The sequence below is a fragment of the Lissotriton vulgaris genome, unplaced genomic scaffold, assembly GCF_964263255.1.
Source record: "Lissotriton vulgaris unplaced genomic scaffold, aLisVul1.2 SCAFFOLD_1670, whole genome shotgun sequence".
NCBI lineage: Eukaryota > Metazoa > Chordata > Amphibia > Caudata > Salamandridae > Lissotriton > Lissotriton vulgaris.
In genome coordinates, this window is record NW_028255645.1 from 461,347 (window position 1) to 484,507 (window position 23,161).

General features: G+C 51.2%; 1 protein-coding gene across 1 annotated transcript in view; it reads right to left on the reverse strand.

Annotated features, from left to right (window-relative positions):
* Nucleotides 1-23,161, reverse strand: part of LOC147659043 (uncharacterized) — a gene marked incomplete at its 5' end in the record, with an annotated part of 502,472 nt that overhangs the window by 411,360 nt on the left and 67,951 nt on the right. Inside the window, one exon of the mRNA XM_086952017.1 lies at nucleotides 5,445-5,702. Within this exon, the coding sequence (XP_086808143.1) occupies nucleotides 5,445-5,702 (258 nt within the window). The remainder of the gene's footprint in view (nucleotides 1-5,444; nucleotides 5,703-23,161) is intronic.

Consider the following 23,161-nt stretch of genomic DNA (forward strand, 5'->3'; position numbering starts at 1 on the left):
CACCACCACCACCACCGCATCCACCATCACCACATCCACCACCACCGCATCCACCACCACCGCATCCACCACCACCGCATCCACCACCACATCCACCATCACCACCACATCCACCACCACCACATCCACCATCACCTCCACATCCACCATGACATCCACCGCCACATCCTCCACCGCCACATCCACCACCACCACATCCACCACCACCACATCCAACACCACCACATCCAACACCACCGCATCCAACACCACCGCATCCAACACCACCGCATCCATCATCACCACCGCATCCATCATCACCACCGCATCCACTACCACCACCACCACATCCACCACAACCACCACATCCACCATCACCTCCACATCCACCACATTCACCACCTACACCACCACTACATCCACCACCGCATCCACCACATCCACCGCATCCACCACCAGCACATCCACCGCATCCACCACCACACCCACCACCACTACATCCACCACCACATCCAATACCACCACCACCCCATCCACCGCATCCACCACCACCTCCGCATCCACCACCACCTCCGCATCCACCACATCCACCACCAGCACATCCACCGCATCCACCACCACATCCACCATCACCACCACATCCACCATCACACCACGTCCACCATCACATCCACCACCACATCCACCTCCACATCCACCATCACCACCACATCCACCATGACATCCACCGCCACATCCACCACCACCACATCCACCACCGCCACATCCACCACCGCCACCACCACCACATCCACCACCACCACATCCACCACCACCACCACTTCCACCACCACCACCACCACCACCACTTCCACCACCACCGCATCCACCACCACCACATCCACCACCACTTCCACCACCACTTCCACCACCACCGCATCCACCACCACCACATCCACCGCATCCACCACCACATCCACCACCGCATCCACATCCACCACTTCCACTGCATCCACCACTTCCACCGCATCCACCACCACCACATCCACCACTTCCACCGCATCCACCACCACCACATCCACCACCACATCCACCACCTCATCCACCATACCCACCACCATCACTTCCACCACCGCATCCACCACCACTTTCACCACATCCACCACCACCACCACATCCACCACCACTTTCACCAAATCCACAACCACCACCACATCCACCACCACATCACCACCACATCCACCACCACCACCACCACCACATCCACCACCACATCCACCCCCACATCCACCATCACCACCACCACCACATCCACCACCACCATATCCCCCAGATCCACCACCACCACATCTTTATGTGTGTGGCTATGTGTGTGTTTAGGTGCAAATGCAATGTTCTTGGATTTTCGCCACAATAAAATGCACTGAACATAATCTTCACAAAAGTTATTTACAAACGTTTAAGCTATTGCCATTATAAATTACAATAACTTTTATTTAAGTATTAATTATTTACAAAATTAAAAGCCATTGTTATTTGTAATATCAATACATCTAAGTCACGTAAATACAACACACATTGCATTACAAATGCTATAGGTGTCACATTTGCAAAAGTTAAAACTATTGACATTGTAAATGACAAAGCTATTAATTCTGCTACTTTCAAAACCAACACATAAATAAAAAAAGTGTCATTTACAATACCAATAGCTCAAACTTTCCTAATGCGAGACCTATTGCATTTCCAATGCTTGTTGACATAGTCGACCTGGGACCCTGCCAATCAGGACCCCAGCCCTACTGCTCTCACTGTAAAATGGATTCCATGTACCTTAGGTACATTTCCAATTGGTACTGGGCCACCTTATCAGACCCTGTAACTCAGGGCATAGGTGTACCCAGGCCTACCAGGGGCTGAAGCATGTATTATGCCACCCCTGGCTGGCCTCCTAAATTTGACACAACTGGCTGCATGACAGCTGGGGCAGAGTCGTGTAATCACCCTTTGCTGTAGATATAGTATACCTATATCTAACCCTAAAAATGGACACACAGATTCCTATCAGTCACTCCTATGGCAGGCCTTAACAATCCTGAAGGCAGAGTGATTGGAATCGTGTGATGGTGCTCTGGCATGAGCTGAGCCCGTTTGCAGCTTGCGGAACCAAGTCCTAATAGCTGTTCCATGATAACGCATACCATATACTCTTAAGTGCATTATAATCCTCGCGGTTAAATGCTATCTCTGGTATTGCTTTATCAAAACATGTCGAGTAAGGTGTCATACGAATTGGAATACTAACCCCTCGCCAATTCTGGCGACGGGGTTAGCATTCCACCCTTCTAGAGGGACACAACATGTATGTAACTGTGAACCCCGGTTAAAGTTAAACGAAGCCTCAGCTCCACAAAATGGATGCTGCCACCACAGACACGAGTCTGACCTCCTGCTGCTGGGAGTCCTTCCAGCGGGGAGAGCTTGGACAAAGGGTTTCCTGTCCGGGGCGGTGCTAGCACCATCCCAGACAGGGTTTTGTGTATCCTGGGTAGGCAGGGCTTTACAGGAAGGTGACTGCTGAGTGGCACCCCGGTGCTCACTATGCATAGGCCGGTCAAAACCAGTTCCAGGGGCACACCAGCCCCTGGCCTGGGGAAAGTCCGGCATGGGAGAGGGGTGTAACCACCCCCCTCCTAGTCCCACCCATAGGCAGTACCTAGTCACCGGGTCAGCCCCTTTTCTTAGTATAAAGATAGGAGCGGGCCCCCTGTTCAAATTAGATCATCTTTGGAATCAAGACACGACTTTCTACAAAAGGACTTCAAGATTTCTTCCTCAAGATTCTCCCTTGTGACTAAGGAGTAGTCACCCTGCATCCGCAGGCACCATCTTAAGAACACTGCGGTCTGCTGCAAGTCCTTCCTCAGGAATCCGACGACACAGCTCGACGAGACCCGGCTTCCCTGGATACCTCTGACCTCTACTCACCTCTACAGCCAAGCTGAGAACCGTGAGTGCGACGAGACCTCGAGGGACCGACGATCGCCAAGACTGCGCGACTTCTTTACAGCAAGCCCGCCGAGTGATCCTCTGGTGAGTGCTTTGGGGTCCGAGAAGCCCCGACCCTGAGCAGCTTCAGCACCGAAGTCCAGCCTCCCAGCATCTCCACGATCTGCGTGGGGCCCTTCTGCTTTTTGCTGCTCACCGCGTTGTTTGGCTACTAGCCCGCTGGCTTGTGGCCTTCTTAACGACGCCCGACGACATCACTGCTGCTGGTCTGGTTGCTCCAGACTGGCCCTTGCTCCCTTCCAAGAGAGGAGCACCCCGGACCCTCCTGGTCCACTCAAGACGCAATTTTAGGTCCACCGCCTGGCTTGAATTAGCCAAGGCTTTGTTGCCCAATCCTGGGTCCAGCGACGCCGACAGCATCATCCATCGTGGGACAGCTCGCTCCTCCATCCTGGTCGCCGACAACGCCTCCTGGTCCGTGAGATCTGCAGAGCACAGCATCACCCACTCACCTAGTCGAGGTGACTACCATCCGGTGCCCTCCTGGTGCCACCTGACTACTGGCTAGTAGTCACGAACTTAGTCCCCTCTGCTTTCAGGTGTCATCTGTCTTCAAGATCCAGGCTTGGATCACTTCGAACTCTCTTCACTGGTCGCCTGCCAGCATCTTTCTTCCAGGCTCCCGTCTACGAGGATTCCCGACGTCTTTTGAGACATATGCAGCTGCAGCCCCTGGGCTAGGTAACTTCGGCATTTCGGTGCCCCAGCATAGCCTCACTATCCAAGGGTCAGAATCCACTTTCGTTTTCCTCCTACCAGGTCGGGTTCGCCCGAGAACACTAACTTTGTCTTTACTAGCTACCATAGACTTTGTCCCGCATCACGCGTGAGAGTGCACACTCTGCACCAGAGTCCCCTGGGGCTCCTAGAAGTAATCTAACGATTCTATAGTCAAGTCCTAGCGATTCCAAAGCCTATTAGTACTGTACTTACCTGCTAGTAATTTCGCATTCCACTTTCAGAGTATATGGTTTTCGGTGCCCCTCGGGCATTTGTATATACTGTGCTAACTTAAGTATTTTCGTAAGAGTTTTGTTTTGTGCTTAGTACCCTGTCCTCATAAAGAGTACAGGGCTGTTGTGATTTTAATAACACTTGTGTGGTGTCCTTTCACTTGGTGTTCAAGGGGTATATGTGATGGTATAACAGCTGGCTTAACACGCCCTCTAGAGTTTAGCCCGAAGACTGCTCGTATCCACGCTACTAGGATAGCTGGTCTATAAGGTTGACTTACAACCAATCACCATAAGGGTTATTTGGACTGATACAAAGTGTTCACTAGAATAGTGAACATTACATATCAGGCCAACTTCTCACACATACATGTTGTGTCCCTCTAGAAGGGTGGAATGCTAACCCGTCGCCAGAATTGGCGAGGGGTTAGTATTCCAATTCGTATGACACCTTACTAGACATGTTTTGATAAAGCGATACCAAAGATAGCAAATAACCGCGAGGATTATAATGCACTTAAGAGTATATGGTACGCGTTATCATAGAACAGCTATTAGGACTTGGTTCCGCAAGCTGCAGATGGGCTCAGCTCATGCCAGAGCACCATCTCACATAATTCCAAGCACTCTGCCCTCAGGATTGTTAAGGCCTGCCATAGGAGTGACTGATAGGAATACATGTGTCCATTTTAGGGTTAGATATAGGTATACTATATATACAGCAAAGGGTGATTACACCACTTTGCCCCAGCTGTCGTGCAGCCAGTTGTGTCAGATTTAGATGGCCAGCCAGGGGTGGCATAATACATGCTGCAGCCCCTGGTAGGCCCTGGGTACACCTATGCCCTGAGTTACAGGGTCTGATAAGGTGGCCCAGTATCAATTGGTAAATGCACCTAAGGTACACGTGTCAATTTAGTGAGAGAACAGCAAGGCTGTGGGTCTGATTAGCAGGCCCACAGCCAGAGAAGTCGTAAACCAGTGAAGCAAAAAGCAAAAATCTGGGGTGATCATAGGATTGCAGACCCTACTCTCCTACATGGACCAATTCAGCTAAACAAAGTGCGTCAATAAATGGAAAAATACAATCATAGTGTTAGAGGACATGTAAGAGGGGCAGTTAGCACAAAGAAGAAACCATACCTACAGGTGGGCAAAAGAGAAGTGTTTGACCAATAAGGAGAAAGGAAGGCAGAAAGGCACAAGGAGGAACAAATGGTAAGTGGTGGGCATGGTCAGATACAGCATACCTCGCAGAGTAGAGCATGTGCTGCTAGGGCTCAACCTAAACATATACATGTTAGGAATAGCAAAAAACAATAAAACTCCACATGTAGAAATGAAAATGACAGAAGGGTGTAAACAGTAAAATGTTGGCTGCCTCTGACAACACATCACTACATAGCATTGTTACAATGTAAGAGAAAGTGTAATTTTTATAAAATGGGGTGCCGAAGCACTCACCTTGAGCAGCTGAATATGGGACACTAATCCCACCTGAAGCTCCAGTGCTGGCGATACTAGGCACAGAATTGGGAAGAACTGCTGAAGGCTGTGCATTAGGCACAGCTTGTAGTGACATAGTCTGTACACTCGCCTGCCCGCTCTGTTGCAGTAGTTGCGTTTGCTGTTGTTGGGTCATGGCCTGGAGCAAGGCCATGTGGGCAGGCTGGCTGATTATGTGATGCTGGCCACCAGCAGAGACGAGATGAACAACATTACCTACAATAAAGACAACAGGCCTTAATCAACGAAAAGGACACATGGACGTCAATCAGGCATAGCGCACAGAATAACATGAGGGAAGCAAATGGAAAAGGACTCACCTTAAATGTTTATTTGGTAGTCTAGTTCCTACTGTACCTCCATTACGGGTTTGACACAGTCTGATATGGACGGCAGCTATTTGAAACAATGCTATCACTTTAAAAGAAATGCTTACACAAGCACGCTGTGAGAAGTTGGCCTGATATATGATGTTCACTAGTTCTAGTGATCACCTTGTATCAGTCCAAACAACCCTTATGGTGATTGGTTGTAAGTCAACCTTATAGACCAGCTATCCTAGAAGCGTGGACATAAGCAGTCTTTAGGCTAAACTCTTTATGGCATGTGAAGCCAGCTGTTTTACCACATATAACCTTTGAATACCAAATGAAAAGGACACCACACAGGTCGTTATGAAAATAAACATATTTATTAACTAACATACACCTCTGAACTCTTTATGAGGTCAGAGGGCTAAGCACATGACAATACTCAGAAGGAAATACGAGTTCGCACAATATTTACAAGTGTGCCTTAGGGGCATGACAAACCATGTACTCAAAACACTGGAATGCGAGGATAGAAAATACTGTAAGGAGATCCAGAGACTGGAGGATCGCTGGGACTACGCTACAAACTAGGTAAGTAAGGAGCAGGAGGCCCACGGGACCCACGTGCAGAGTGGGAACTCTCACGAGGGATGCGTACCAACGTATATGGATCTTACAGTTTGGAAAGTTACGGATTCCGGACGAATCCAGCTGGATGGAGGGAAAACAACAGTGGACCTGAACACTCAGCACCGAGAAGCTTTAGTTACCCAACCCACAGGCTGCGGGCGCATAGGGCTGAAGTTGAGTCGGGTTTGCTGCGTTGATCCCGGTGATGCCTGAAACAAGGAGTTGCTGGCAGGCAGCCAGATGGAGGAGTCCGGTGGTTCCAAGGGTGGAACTTAGAAGAAGGAGTCCTGAAAGGGAAGGGAAAGAACTAGTTACTTACCTGTACACTATGGTTCTCCAGTATTATCTTTCATAGATTCACATGCTTGTATCTTCCCCGTCGTCATGGTGGGAGTCTCCCGGTAAATAATAATCATAGCAGTAGAAGAAAAAACTGCCTGAAACCATAGAGTAGAGAAACCAGAGGGTAACCTCTCCTCCTCATTATGTGGCCCAAACTACAGCCAATCAGCAACCAGCCCCAGCCTACACCATTCCCAGCAGAGCCACCATACCTCAGATTTCCTACCGCCCAAGAGTGAGCTATACAGGAAAACCAGAGATAAAAGGCGGTCTACCTAAAGGAAACGGGGAGGGGGGCGGGCGCATGTGAATCTATGAAAGATAATACTGGAGAACCATAGTGTACAGGTAAGTAACTAGTTCTTTCTCCAGTATTCAATCTTTCATAGATTCACATGCTTGTATCAGATTAGATAGCAGTTCCTGTAGTTAGAGCGTTTCTAGGCTAGACCCCTTTCCTATCTCGGGGTTGTGTGCCATAAATTGTTTCTATTACAAAAGAACTTTCCATAATACCAAGGCATGATCAATTAAACATTGACATCATAATTATTTGCGTAAAGAGAAAAGCATATTATACAGTAAACAGAAAGTTGCGGAATACAAGTCATAAACATGTACCTTATTTAAAGAGATGTCGCAGGACTGCCTGCCCCACTGCTGCATCTGCTTTCCATTCCGTGTCCAGACAGTAATGCTTGGTGAATGTATGAGCAGTCGACCAGGTTGCTGCTCTACATATGTCTGGAAGGGGTACTCCTGCCAGCAATGCAGAAGACGTCGCCATTTTCCGTGTATCATGGGCACGGACTTTCCTGTCGAGAGGTCTTCCTGCTTTCTCATGACAGAAGCAAATAGCGGAAGCAATCCATCTGGATATGGAGGAACGTGAAAGGGCCAGCCCTTTTCTGACTCCTGAGTAAGCAACGAACAGTTGGTTTGATTTGCGAAAGCTTTTAGTCTTTTCAATGTAAAATTTTAAGCATCTGCCGATGTCCAAAGTATGCAAAGCTTTTTCAGCCGCCGTGGATGGGTTCTTAAAATATGTCGGCAGAATGACAGGTTCATTTAGATGAAAATAAGAGGGTATTTTAGGCACAAATTTAGGGTTGGTTCTTAGCATCACCTTATCCGGCTTGAATTGAATGAAGGGATCCAATATAGAAAAAGCTTGTATCTCGCTCACTCTTCTGGCAGACGTGAGCGCCAACAGCAAAGCCACCTTCCATGACAAAAATTGTAATTCTGTTTTGTGTATGGGTTCGAAGGGAGCTTTCATCAATTGCGACAATACCGTGTTAAGCTGCCAAGAAGGTGGAGGATGCTTGACAGGAGGAAACTTCCTGGACAGCCCTTTCAAGAATTCCTTGATTAGCCTATTAGACCACAAGGAAGGGCATCCTGGTGATCTTCTATACCTTGAAATTGCAGCTAGATGGACTTTTATAGATGAGTGAGCCAGTCCTGATCTGGCTAAATGTAGTAAATACGGAAGGATTTGCTCAGCCGAGGACGTTAAGGGATGCAGTGCCTTAGTCATGCACCAACTACAGAATCGCTTCCATTTTGCTACATATGTCCTGTTGGTAGACAGAGCCACAGAACTTTGCAGTATTTCACGACATTCTGGGGTGATATCTAGGGACCGGAATTCGTGCTCAAAAGGTTCCAAGCAGACAATCTTAGTGAGGTCAGTTGCGGATGAAGTACTTGGCCTCTGTTCATGGAAATCAGATCTCTGGTTATCGGGAGCTGTATTCTCGGTTCTACCGACAACTGCAGAAGCTCCGTATACCAGAACTGCCTCGGCCATGCCGGGGCTATCAGTATTATCTGGCAAGGTTCTGCTCTCATTTTCCTTAGTAGTCTGGGAATTAAGGGAAAAGGAGGAAAGGCATATGCGAACATCCCTGTCCATTTGAGGTGAAGAGCGTTCCCCCTCGAATCTTGTTGAGGGAATCTGCTGGCATAATGACTGCATTTTTTGTTGCTCTGAGTCGCAAACAGGTCCAGGCCTGGTTTGCCCCACAACTTGAAAATCCGATTCAGCTGGTTCTGGTTGATTTCCCACTCGTGGCAAATGTCGGATGACCTGCTTAACCGATCCGCTTTTGTGTTGTCCACTCCCGGAACATGTTCTACTTGCAGCGATATTTTCTGACACAGTAGCCATTTCCAGATTCTTTGTGCCAGAATCGACAAGGGTTTTGATCTCGTTCCACCCTGTTTGCGCAGGTAAAACATTGTTGTTGTGCTGTCTGTCCGCACCAAAACCGCTGAGCCCTGGATCCTGGGAAGGAAAGCCTGGAGGCCCAGAAAGACTGCTTCCAATTCCAATAGGTTGATGTGACGTTTCGCCTCTTGAGGAGACCAAAGGCCCTGAATTTCTAGGTCTTGCAGATGAGCCCCCCAACCTCGCAATGAAGCGTCTGACGTCATGACGTAGCTTGGTGATTGTGGTTCGAAAGTGAGGCCCTTTGTTAGATTGCTCCTGATACCCCACCATGACATTGCCCGCTTGATCTGTTTTGTTATGACCAGCTTGTCGTCGAAGGAACCCTGGGCTTGGACCCACTGCTTGTCCAGTGCTTCCTGTAACGGTCTCATTTGCAACCGACAGTTGGGGATCAGCGGAATGCAAGAGGACATCATTCCCAGTAATGATTTGAATATCCTGATGGAAGTGAACTTTTTTGCTGCTAGGGATGCAGTCAGATTTAAGATTTTTATTATCCTTTCCTCTGAAGGGTAAGCTTTCAATTCTTGTGTTTTCAAGATTGCTCCCAAGAACTGTAGAACGCAAGTCGGGACAAAGGATGACTTTTCCTTGTTTATCCGAAGACCTAGACCTTGGAAGAGATCCATGCTCATTTGTAGAGATCTTCGCGTTGCTTGGAACGATGGTCCTTTTATCAACCAGTCGTCCAAGTATGGGAACACCTGTAGACCTTGTTTTCTCAAGTGCGCCGCTATAGGGGCCATGCATTTCGTGAAAACTCTGGGGGCGGATTTCAGTCCGAAAGGTAAAACTCTGAACTGGTAATGGCGCCCCTCCACCATGAATCGAAGATATTTTTTGTGCTTTTCGTGAATCGGAATGTGGAAGTATGCTTCCAGCAGGTCTAGAGAGACCATGTAGTCTCCTTTGCGAAGCAGTAGCAGAATCTCCTGCAAGGATAGCATACGGAAAGAAATCTTTTTTATGTATGTGTTCAGATCTCTGAGGTCCAGCACCTGTCTCCATTTCGATGACTGCTTTTTCCTTATAAGGAAAAAGTGCGAATAAAAACCTGTTCCCCGCTGGTTTGGTGGTACCTCCTCTATTGCTCCTTTCAGAATGAGCTATAAGACCTCTGCTTTGAGAGCCGTTAGGTGTTGATGAACTCTGCAAAGGGGTGGACGATTTGGAGGTTTTTGCGAGAATTCCAGGGTGTGACCCTGTGTAATAATGTCCAATACCCATCTGTCCGATGTTATGGACTGCCAATACGGGAGAAACTGAGAGAGGTAGTGGAACTGGTTGATCTGAAGCGGCAATAGAGGCGCCTGCGGAACATCACTGTCTGCGCCCAGAGTCCTGCTTTCCCCTGGCTGCGGACTTTCTCCTTCCCTGCTGCTGGAAGGAAGTGTTTGAGGACCGATATTGTTGGTTGGAGGGGTACTGACGGTAGCCCTGCTGGTTATACGGTTGGTACCGATTAGATTGATAAGAGGACCGTTGTTGCTGAAAGTGCCCTCTGGAACCTCGACCTCGAAAGGACTGATAACGGCCCTGTTGCAATGATCCCAAGGATCTAGCAGTGTCGGTATCTGCCTTTATCATCTGCAACGCCTCATCAATCTGTTTTCCAAAGAGACTTTCTCCATCGAATGGCATATCCAATATCTTAGACTGGACTTCCGGCCGAAAAGACGTAGCCTTGAGCCATCCCTGCCTCCGTAGGGTTATCGCCCCAGCCATTTGGCGAAAAGCTAAAGATGATATGTCCATTGCCACATCTATGGACTCCGACGCTGCTCTGGCTCCATCTTGAAGAATGGTAGTTGCCTCCTCTTTCTTGTCCTCCGGAAGGTGTGACAGGAAAGGCGTGATGTCCGACCACATCTGTCTATTGAACCGACTCAGCAGAGCCATTGCGTTGGTAGCTTTGATGGAAGCCGCTGCCATCACCGCAAAGCGTTTTCCTATGCCATCCATCTTCTTGCCCTCCTTATCTGGGGGCGCCACACATGTGGCCATCGGGTTCTTGGAGCGCTTCTGGGCTGCTTGAGTCACCACCGAGTCTGGACGAGGATGTCCGATAAGGCATGCTGGAGCCTTCTCTACAGCGCGATACTTCTTGTCCAGCCTGGGTATGGACGCTGGGACTGAAGCTGGATTCTTCATCAATTTGAGTCCTTCCTCCCAGATATGCTCAATGATAGGAATAGCTCTTACCGACTTCCTGGAGGACTCCTTAAAGTCATAAAGGAAGCACTCGTTTTCCTTTACTGGCATAGAAAGTTTGAACCTTGTGGCCGCTTTCTCCATCAGGTCATGAAAGCTGGCTATATCCGCTGGAGGAGAACTTGATTGAGGCAAGGGTGACGCCGGAGACGTTGGAGCAATATATTGGTTCCATTCGTCTCCCACTTCCTCGTCCTGAGCAATTTCTCCTTCTTCCTCCTCATGATCCGACTCATTCAGGTCATCACGAATTGTAATTACATTTTGAACCTCCTTCCGAGGAGGGGGAGGTGGTTGAGTTATAGGCGCCTCTTTAACAGGTTGAGAACTTTTCTCAGAGGCCGCCGGAGCATTATCTTCTGGAAAACGACGATAATAGTTGTCTATCATACTCCTTAAGTCGGATATTAAAGAGATTGGTACCGACATTGACTCATCTCGTGCAGGCGTATCCACTTCCTCCTCATCATCATCATAGTGATAGGCCTGGTGGAAAGACTCATATCTCATTTGGCCCCTGACCGGCCGGTCTGTGAAGGCATAGTCCTCCTGTTGATCTTCCTCATCAGTGTCCTGATGCTTAATATGGAGCTGAGAAGGACTGTACGCCGCTCCAAAAGATCCTTCCTCCTCCGATTCCTGGCCATCTAGAATGGTGGAAGGTAGCAGAGGTGATATCTTTGGCGTTGAAAACTCTCCTTTTCTGCTCGTCAACCCCCCCGTCGACGGAGCAATCCTTTTAACAGAAATGTAAGTTGACGTTATTTTTGTTGGAGAAGACATCTTCAATGATTTATCCACCGTCGACGGGGTCGTCGACGGGGCCGTCGACGGGGTCGTCGACGGGGCCGTCGACGGGATGCTCGTCGACGGGATGCTCGTCGACGGGGTCGTCGACGGGATGCTCGTCGACGGGGTCGTCGACGGGATGCTCGTCGACGAAGACTTAACTCTCACCGTCGACGGAGTCGTCGTTGTCATCGTCGTCGACGAAGCTGTCGACATCGAGACTGTCGTCGTCGACGGACTGGTCCTGGTCGTCGACGGAACGGTCGTCGTCGCCATCGTCGACGGAACGGTCTTCGCCGCCGTCGTCGACGATCTCGTCGTCGATCTGACTGGATTTTTAACAGATCTCGTTGACGGAAGCGACGACGGAGCCCTCTTTTCTGAGGAAGGCTTGAGAGGAGTTGGAGGGAGTGAAGTAGAAGGTTCACCTTCTTTAGATTTTCCTGCTTTATGCCTCACATCTCCCTTTTCCTCAGAGGACCCTCTTAACTTCTTAGAGGAGTGTCCCATGGCTTCTCCTTCAGATTCGGAGTCATGAACCTTCCTTTTCTGAAGCCATATAAGGAGGCGCCCTTCCCTATCCCTCAGAGTTTTGGGAGGGAAGTTCTGGCAGTACTTGCAGTCCTTAGGGATATGCTTGGGGTACAGGCAGTACAAGCATTCCTTGTGAGGATCCTCAGAAAAAAGCCTGGCCTTGCCACAGGATCTGCAAGCTCTGAAAAGACTCTTCTTAGAGCTTTCAGACATCGTGACTGAAGTAATTCCAACAAGAAAAAACAGTACCTGAATCCAGCTGACAAAGGTCAAAAGTTCAGTGAAGAGAGAGAAAAAACTGAGCAGAGCTCAGGGAGACTCCTTCTCACACGAAGGCGGTTAGAAATCTGAGGTATGGTGGCTCTGCTGGGAATGGTGTAGGCTGGGGCTGGTTGCTGATTGGCTGTAGTTTGGGCCACATAATGAGGAGGAGAGGTTACCCTCTGGTTTCTCTACTCTATGGTTTCAGGCAGTTTTTTCTTCTACTGCTATGATTATTATTTACCGGGAGACTCCCACCATGACGACGGGGAAGATACAAGCATGTGAATCTATGAAAGATTGAATACTGGAGAACAGAGTCTCGGTCACTAGCCAGTGACGGTGCTGGAACCAGGAGGGAACCAGATGCTGTCGCCGCAGTCAGGTGAAGGAAGGGTCGCTTCTCTCTGTAGCTGCGCGGACGAGGAGCGGTTCTTCACGACCAAGCTGGAGGCACGAGCTGTCCCACGTAGTCTGCTGCTGTTGGCGGTGTTGGATCGTCGATCGGGACAACAGGCCTTGGCTAATGCAAGCCACGCGGTGGAAAAAAGATGGCGTCTGGTGCGGACCAGGAGGGTCCGGGGTGCTTCTCGTTCACAGGGAAACAAGGGCCAGTTTGGGGGACCAGACCAGCAGTGTTGGTTTCTTCGGATCGTCGTCTCAGGGGTCACTAGCCAGCCGGAGAGTGACCAGACAACAGGACAAGCAGCAACCAGGCAAAAGGGCCCCACGCAGATTTTGTGGATGCTGGGGGGCTGGTCTTTGGTGCAGGAGCTGCGTCGATGAGGGGTTTCTCAGACCCAAAGCACTCACTCTAGGATCCCTCGGCGGTCGTGCTGGAAGCGCTGTGCAGGTTTCTCAAGATGGCCGTCTCGACGTTGCTCGTCGCACCCACGGGTCCCAGCTGTGCTGTGGATGTGGGTAGAGGTGCAAGAGATCTGGAGGTCCGGGTCTTGTTAGTTGGGTCGTCCGATTCCGGGATGGAAGGACTCTGCAGCAAACCGCACAGGAGCTGGATGGTGCCTGCGAAGCTGGATGGTCACTCCCTGACCATAGGGGAGATTCTTCAGTCTTCTGGAATCAGGAGGTCGAAGGTCAAGAGTTTCTTTGTGGAAGTCGTCCAGATTAATCTGATTTGGAATCGGACCAGCTCCTACCTTTATCCGGCTAAAGGGGGGCTGCACTACGACTAGATCCCTCCTCTGGGTGGGACCAGGAAGGGGGGTGGTTACACCCCCTTTCCTTTGTCCGGTCTGCCTTCAGGATTGTTAAGGCCTGCCATAGGAGTGACTGATAGGAATACATGTGTCTATTTTAGGGTTAGATATAGGAATACTATATCTAAAGCAAAGGGTGTTTACACCACTTTGCCCCAGCTGTCGTGCAGCCAGTTGTGTCAGATTTAGATGGCCAGCCAGGGGTGGCATAATACATGCTGCAGCCCCTGGTAGGCCCTGGGTACACCTATGCCCTGGGTACAGGGAGTGATAAGGTGGCCCAGTACCAATTGGTAAATGTACCTAAGGTACACGTGTCAATTTAGAGAGAACAGCTAGGCTGTGGGTCTGATTAGCAGGCCCACAGCCAGGGAAAGTCGTAAACCAGTGAAGCAAAAAGCAAAAATCTGGGGTGATCATAGGATTGCAGACCCTACTCTCCTACAGAGCGCAGAGCGCACATCAGAAATGTAAGTACAAGGTTCAAGTCCCACTGAGGCATCACAAACGGAATAGGAGGAAATGTGTGTGTGATGCCTTTTAGGAATCGATTTACAATAGGGGACTTGAACAAAGATGGTTGATCAGGCAGCCTTAAGAAGGATGAAAGGGCAGAAAGATAGCCCTTGATAGTGGCCAGAGCAGAGCCCTGCTGGGCAAGAGAAGGAAGGAAGAGAAGAACCTCAGAAAGAGGGGCAGAGAGGATCCACAGCCTTTGCTGTGCACCATGCCACAAATCTGTTCCACCTGCAGGCGTATACCGACTTTGTGGAGGGACGCCTGGCTGCCAGAATGATGTTACAGACTTCAGGAGGCAAGTCAAATGGCCTCAACTGTCGCCGCTCAATCTCCAAGCATGGAGGTGGAGACTGGACAGGTTTGGGTGGAGGACCGTCCCCTGCTGCTGCGACAGAAGGTCCTCCTGAAGAGGCAGACGAACCGGGGGATCGACTGACATACTAAGTAGCTCGGGATACCAGTACCTTCGTGCCCAGTCCGGAGCCACAAGGATGACTTGGGCCCGGTCGCGTTTGATCTTTTTCAGCACTCTGGGCAGAAGTGGTATAGGCGTAAAGGCGTACAACAGACCGCAACTCCACCCGCAACGAAAAGCGTCTCTGAGCGAGTGCCGCCTTGGAAATTCCAACGCGCAGAACTGATGACATTGCGCGTTCTCTTCGGTGGCGAATAGATCTAACCAAGGCTCTCCCCACTGCAGAAAGAGACCTTGCGCCACGTCCGAGTTCAGACGCCATTCGTTATCCATCATGCACCGGCGGCTGAGTTCGTCCGCCCTGGCGTTCAGAGAACCTGCCAGGTGTTGAACCACCAGGGTCACGCCCTGATGTTCCAGCCACTGCCAGAGGCCGCAGAGCCTCCTGGCAGAGGGTCCACGACCCCACCAAGCCCTGTTTGTTGCAGTACCACATGGCGGTGGTGTTGTCCGTGAACACCTGCACTACACTCCCTCGGACAGAGGGGAGGAATGCCTTCAGTGCTAGACGAATCGCACGCAGCTCCAAAAGGTTGATATGTAGCCGGGACTCCGCCGGAGACCAGAGGCCTCTGATCTCCGCCTCTCCCATGTGGCCTCCCCAGCCCTGGAGGGACGCGTCCGTCACAACTACGTGCTCCTGTTGGGGAAGGGAGAGGGATCTGTCGCTGACCCAATCGCGGTCCGTGAGCCACCACTGCAGCGGTCTCGCAGTGCCCTCCGAGATCAGGACGTGGTCGGACAGGTTGCCCTGCTGCTGGGCCCACTGAAACTTCAGGTCCCACTGCAGAGTCCGCATCCGCCACCTGGCGTGATGCACTAGTAGGATGCAGGAGGCCGTCGGCCCCAGAAGCTGCAGCGTCAACCTGACCGAGATCCGGGATAAAGGCTGAAAGAGTGGAATGAGAGCCTGAATATCCCGGACCCGCTGTTCGGGCGGATAAACCCGAAACTGCGCCGAGTCTAGAACCGTTCCGATGAAGAGGAGCTTCTGAGAGGTGCACAGGTGTGACTTCGGCACATTGATGGAGAACCCCAGCTGATGCAGGAGATCCGCCGTAGTCTGGAGGTGGCTGACGATTGTCTGGGACGAGCCCGCCTTCAACAACCAGTCGTCGAGGTAGGGGAGGACTGAAACCCCTAGCCTGCGCAGATGAGCTGCGACCACCGCCATCACCTTTGTGAACACCCGTGGGGCGCTGGTAAGGCCAAAGGGGAGCACGGTATACTGAAAGTGCTCCTGGCCAACCGTGAACCGCAGGTAGCATTGGTGGGCCTGCAGGACGGTAATGTGGAAATAAGCGTCCTGCAAGTCCAACGCTACCATCCAGTCTCCTGCGTCCAGGGCAGCTAGGACTTGAGCCATTGTCAGCATTTTTAACTTCTCCTTCCGGAGGAAGCCGTTGACGTTCCTTAGGTCCAAGATAAGGCATAGGCCCCCTTTGCCCTTCTTGGGCACCAGAAAGTAGTGGGAGTAGCAACCACACCCTACTTCTGGCCCAGGAACATGCTCGATGGTCCCCCTTGGCCAAGAGGGCCGTAACTTCCTCCTGCAGAAGTCGCAAATGATCCCCCGATACACGGTGGTTCTGCGGTGGCATGGCTGGAGGAGTCGCCTCGAAGGGGAGGGAGTAGCCCCTTCGGACGATCAGCAGCACCCACCTGTCCGACGTGACTGTGCGCCAGTGGGAGTGGTGATGGCGAACCCTGCCACCCACTTGCGTCACATGGGCCTGAAAGCACGGACTAGGAGGGTTTTGAGGCGGATGCTGCGGGGAAAGGTGTGGACTGGCCTCGGCTTTGACCCTGACCGCCTCCCGGGCGGTTTCCTTGGCCGCCACCGCGCTGAATATTCTGTTGGGGCGTGTGGCTGGCGGTCCCGCGTGGGGACGCCCCTTCCTTGGCCACGAAAAGAGCGAAAGGCACCCATTTGCTGGAGCGGGGCCGAGAGGCCCAAGGACTTGGCCGTAGCCCTGGAGTCCTTACAGCGCTCAAGCGCGTGGTCTGCCTGGTCGCCAAACGGGCGACTGCCATCAAACGGCATGTCCAGAAGTGTTCCTGGACATCCACCGAAAAATTGGCACACCGTAACCAGGCGTGGCGTCGGACCGCCACTGTCGTGGCCATCGCTCTGCCTAGCGTATCGGTGGTATCCAGTCCGCACCGGATAGAGTACCGTGCCGCATCTCGACCCTCCACCAGGGCTTGGGCGAGTTTAGCTCTGACCTCCTCAGGGCATTGTGGCAGCACGTCCGCAACCGTGTCCCACAGGGTGTGGGTGTAGTGGCCCAAGAGGCATGCGGTGTTGACTGACCGCAGTCCCAGACTAAGGGACGAGAACACTTTCTTGCCAAATTGTTCAAACCTCTTGGATTCCCTGTCGGGAGGGGCAGACGGGAACGCGGTCTGGGAGTTAGAGGCCTGGATAACCAGGCTCTCGGGGGTTGGATGGGTCGACAGGAAGCTTGGGTCACCCGGAGCCGGGCTGTAGCATCTGGCCACGTTCCTGTCCGCAGGCTGTCCTGAGGTGGGCATGGACCAGGTGCCCAACAGAACGTCAGATAAGGCCTCATTGAACTGCAGTAGAGGCTCGACCGAGCTTGACTGCGGTTTGAGGACCTCGGTGAGGAGATTAGTCCTCACGGCCGCTGAGGGGAGCGTAAGGTTTAAGGCCTTAGCCGCCCGCATCAGTACTAGGCTATAGGCTGCCCCCTCCTCCGTAGCCACTGTGAGAAGTTGGCCTGATATATGATGCTCACTAGTTCTAGGAGTATATGGTATAGCGTTATCATGGAAACAGCTAAAGGACTTGGTTCCGAAAGCTGCAGACAGGCTCAGCTCAAGCTAGAGCACCATCTCACATAATTCCAAGCACTCTGCCTTCAGGATTGATAAGGCCTGCCATAGGAGTGACTGATAGGAGAATATGTGTCTATTTTAGGGTTAGATCTAGGGATACTATATCTAAAGCAAAGGGTGATTACCCCACCTTGCCCCAGCTGATTGATCAGCCAGTTGTGTCAGATTTGGATGGCCAGCCAGGGGTGGCATAATACATGCTGCAGTCCCTGGTAGGCCCTGAGTGCACCTATGCCCTGGGTACCTAAGGTACACTGTACAGGGACTGATAAGGTGACTCAGTATCCAATTAGATATGCACCTAAAGTACATGGAATCCATTTTACAGAGAGAGCAGTGGGCCTGGGGTCCTGAATAGCAGGGCCCCCGGTCAACTAAGTTGAAAAACCAGCAAAACACCAGGCAAAAAGTTGGGGGCAACCATAGTCAGATATCCACCTTCCTACAGCCATGGTAGGAGGGGAGACAAAACCAGTGTCTGGGGAGAGATCCAGGCCGCTGGCCTCCCCAAGCTCCTCTGTCCAGTCCGCTTGGTCCTGACACTCCCGTGTCAGAGGGTCCTCAGACCCCTCCCAGTCCTCTTCGTCGCCCAATGCCTGGTAGCCAGGATCAACAATCGGGGCCCGTTCGTTAAAGTAGAATGTACCCAAAGCAGTCTCATACGGCGCCCATCGGGGCCGTGCCGACGGCTGAACGGGATCGATAGAAGGACTGGGGCCGGCGTCGACCGAAGTCGGCGCCGGTGGTGACACCCTTGGGGACGGCGCCGGCGAGGTCGTAAGGTCGACCGGCGTCGACCCGGATCCAGATCCCGTCGGGGCCTGCGGCGCCGAAGCCGCCGGCGGCGTCGGTGCCGAAGAGCCCGACCCGCTAGGCCCCGGAGCCGGACACACTGGGCCCGAAGGCGCCGTTAGGCCCGATGGAGAAGAGAGAGACCTCATGGCCATGAGGTACTGCTCGATCTCCTCCCGCGTCGCATCTTGCTCAGGGACCCGAAGGTGTGGGGCAGGATGCAGCGCTAGCGACTTAGGCGGAGCCGCGTTGGTGGTGCCACCCAAAACCCCAGCCGCGTCGGCCGAGCGTTGGGGTGGTCGGAGGAGCGATGACCCGCTCTGACCTCTCATGCCTCTTACCTGAGGAGGAACCAAAAGACCGATGCCGACTTCCGAAGCTGCGAGGGCTTCGTCCCCGCGACCGATGCCTCGACCTCCCATGGGACCGGGACCTTTAATGGCGCGGGCCGACTGCCAGAGCTCGAGCCGCTTGCGGGACCGCACCCGCCTAGCCTTCGACGTAAGGGCTCGACAGTCTGAACAGGAACGGTCGTCGTGGTCGAGGCCTAGGCATTGCAGACACCGGCGATGGGGGTCGGTATTAGACATCAGTCGACTACACTTCGAGCAGGGTTTGAACCCGGGCATCCCTACCGGCACCTGAAGAATCGAGAACGACTTGAATCAAAAATGATCAAAAAAGTTTTAGTCAAAAAGTGACTAAGGGGTAGAGCTTCTCCGGATCTGCGCTAGCTGGCGCGGAAAAAAGAAGAACTGACGTCCATGCGCGCATGGGCGGCGTCTAAGTACTCCGACGACGTCATTCCGGCGCAGACGACGCCGACGACGGACGCGGAGCCAGAGACAACGCCAAACGACGCGCAGGGGTATTGCTACGCAAAAACTTCCGGATCCAGTCTGACGCCTGGGGATATTCTAAGGTAAGGAATCTAATACTAACCTGTTTCTTTCAGATAGCCTCTGAAACCTCTAAGAAAGCTGACTCCGTGCTATACCAAGCATGGAAGCCAGATTGTGCCGGATGGAGTAAACCTGATACCTCAACCTAGTTGGTAAGCGGAGATGTAACCACCTTTTCGCATACCTTAGCCAAACTTGGTTGAAAAGTTCTGCACAATGGCAAAAAATTATTTTGAATTCATATTGGCCTGTTCAATACGAGCAGATTAGTATTGTTCTTTGGCTGCACCTATAGCTGTATAATAAAGTTTCTGTTTGGATCAGGGCAAGTTTGTCAAAGGAGCTATAGCCCCTGGCGCGCCAAGCTCTCTCCAAAGATTTACACGAATGTTTCAGTGTCCTCAGCTCAGAGGTGAACCAGGGCTTAGAGGGGGACTCTCTCTTCAGCCTAGATTGACAAGGTGCCGCCAGAGTGGTGACCGAGCTAGAGATCCAGTTAGCAAACTGAGCCAGATTATCCAGCAGGTCCCCAAAAAGGGGGGCGAGAGGCAACCAGAAAGTTTCAAAGCTGCACGGGGTCCAATTTCCTACTAAAGGGGTGGCAATGACATTTGGCCGGCCGTGGAGAAGGATCAATGTCCCAAGAAAAAAATATGGGGAAATGATCTGACCAAGTGACCGGTCTAGGCCTCACCACCAATAGAGAAAAATTAGAGCAGGTGATGTTCAAAGTGGAGTGAGCTGTTGGTTGAATTGTTAGTTCTTTTTGGCATTGGCATAACATAATTGGATGGTTTGTACCATCCATCTTGCAATAGTTGCCTTTGTGACAGGTGATCTTGTGTTGGTATGTGCGTACGCGATCTACAATTGTTTTTTTTCTGATTTTCTCTGTCTTTTGTAAATAATACAATAATGCCTTCCTTAAATTCAGGGTATGGGGGCTTCTTTCTCCCTTAGTTTTTGTAGAAAACCGGTAGGAGAATGCTTTGATTTAAGTGATACTGAGATACCACATTTGGCACAAAATGTGGGTTAGTTTTAAAAATCACCTTATCCTTGTGGATTTGTAAGTATGGTTCTTGTATTGCTAACACTTGCAGTTCACTTAATCTTTGTAGAGATGTTATAGTAAAGAGAAATGCAGTTTTTGGAGTAATGAGCTTGAAGTCAGCTGTATGCATGAGCTAAACTGCTTTTCCATAAGCTGCGTAAGCACTGCTTTTAAACTCCGTGTGGGTAAAGGAGCTGCTCTTGGTGGAGAAATTCTTTTTGCTCCTTACAAAAATCTTTTTATTATTTGTCTTGTAAAAACCCTTTTACCTGTTTTTTCCCCCTTGTGTATGCTACTATGGCAGCAAGGTGCACCTTTATAGGTGGTGTGGAGGAAACCTAGAGGCAAAGGACTGGTATTTTGTGTTCTGCACTGTTGCAAACAGGTCTATTACTGGTGTTACCCAGATTCTGAACAGATACTGTACTGTTTTTATCTTCACATTGTGAAGGGCCTGCAGTTCTCTAACCCTCCGCAGCGATGTAATTGCTACCAGGAAAGCCACTTTCCACGTTAAGAACTGGATCTCGCAGGAATGTAGTGGCTCAAAGGGAGGACCCATCAGTCTTGTAAGAACCACATTGAGGTTCCATTCAGGAGCTGGTGGAGTCTGTGGCGGAATGACTCTTTTGAGGCCTTCCAGAAATGCTTTGATGGCAGGCACCTTGAAAAGTGAAAGGTGCTGTCTATTTTGGAGGTATGCGGCCATCGCAGACAGGTGAATGCGAATGGAAGTATAGGCTAGATTACACTTGTATAGATGAAACAGGTAACAGATGACGTTCTGAATAGAAGCATCTAGTGGATCAATGTTGTGGTTTGCGCAATAGATGACAAACCGTTTCCATTTTGCCGCATAACATGCTCTAGTAGTGGGCTTCCTAGCCTCCCGAATGATGTCCATGCAATTGGGAGGAAGGTTGAGGTAGCCAAACTCTAGGACTTCAGGAGCCTGATCGCCAGGTTGAGCTATTGCGGATCTGGGTGCTGAATGTCGCCATGGGTCTGCGTCAGAAGGCTGGGTGTGAGATGAAGCCTTTGATGCGGTACCACGGAAAGTTCCAGAAACGTGGTGTACCATGGTTGGCGAGCCCACGTTGGAGCAACTAGGATGAGAGTCATCGAGTGCTGCCTGAGCTTGCGCGCCACCAGCGGTATCAGAGGTGCTGGGGGAAAAGCGTACGCAAATCTGCCTGACCAGTTCATCCATATCGCATTGCCCTGCGATTGCGGGTGTGGGAACCTGGCGGCGAAGCTTTGGCATTTTGCGTTCTCCCTTGTGGCGAACAGGTCGATCTCTGGATGACCCCACCTTTGGAAGTACGGTTGGAGTACTGATGGATGTATCTCCCACTTGTGCATTTGGTGGCTGTGCCTGCTGAGCAGGTCCGCCATTTGATTGTCCTTGCCTGGGAGATGTTCTGCCATGAGGAAAATGTTCCTCTGAATGGCCCACTTCCACATGCTCTGAGCCAGATGAGACAGCTGCGGAGAGCGTGTGCCCCCCTGCTTCTGAATGTAGTACATGGCCGTCATGTTGTCCGTCCGGATCAACACGACCTTGTTGCACAGATGTACTTTGAATGCCTTTAAGGCCATGAAGATCGCCATCAGTTCCAGTACATTGATGTGCATCTTCCTTTGCTGTAGCGTCCATAGTCCCTGCGCCGTGTATTGGAGTACATGCGCTCCCCATCCCTGGAGAGAAGCGTCCGTTGTCAGGATAATCTGCGGCACAGGCTCTTGAAACGGTCGGCCCTTGCAAAGGTTTTGTGGATTCCACCAATGCAGAGAGTTGTATGCCCGACCGCTCACCAACACTAGGTCTTTTAACTGCCCGTGAGCCTGAGTCCACTGACGTGCTAAGCACTCCTGAAGCGGACGCATATGTAGTCTCGCGTGTGGGACTATGGAGATGCAGGAGGCCATCATGCCTATCAACTGCATGAACACTCTTGCTGGAAGCGAGTGTTGAGGTCTGAATCTTTGGATCAGCGATTGAATGCGGTTGACTCTCACTGAATTCGGCTGCGCTGTGGCCACCAGAGTGTTTATGGTCGCACCCAGATACTGCCGTATGTGGGCGGGCTGGAGATGGGATTTTGGGTAATTCAGTGAGAACCCCAGATCGTGCAGAAGGTGAATGGTGTGGGACACGTGGTCGGCGCACTGCTGGGCCGACTTCGCCTGAATGAGCCAGTCGTCCAGATAGGGGTAGACGTGGATGTTTTGACGTCTTAGATGTGCCGCCACCGTCGCCAGGCACTTTGTGAAAACCCTGGGAGCCGTGGTGACACCAAAAGGCAAAACCTTGAACTGGTAGTGCTGGTTTTGAATGGTGAACCTGAGGTACTTTCTGTGTGAAGGATGCAGTGGAATGTGGAAGTACGCATCCTTTAGGTCCAGAGTTGCTAGGAAGTCCCGTTGCTGAAGCAGTGGGAGAACCTGCTGCAGCGTGAGCATATGGAAATGTTCTGACAGAATGTAAAAGTTGAGCGGTCTGAGGTCTAGGATGGGCCTGAGGGATCCGTCCTTCTTTGGAA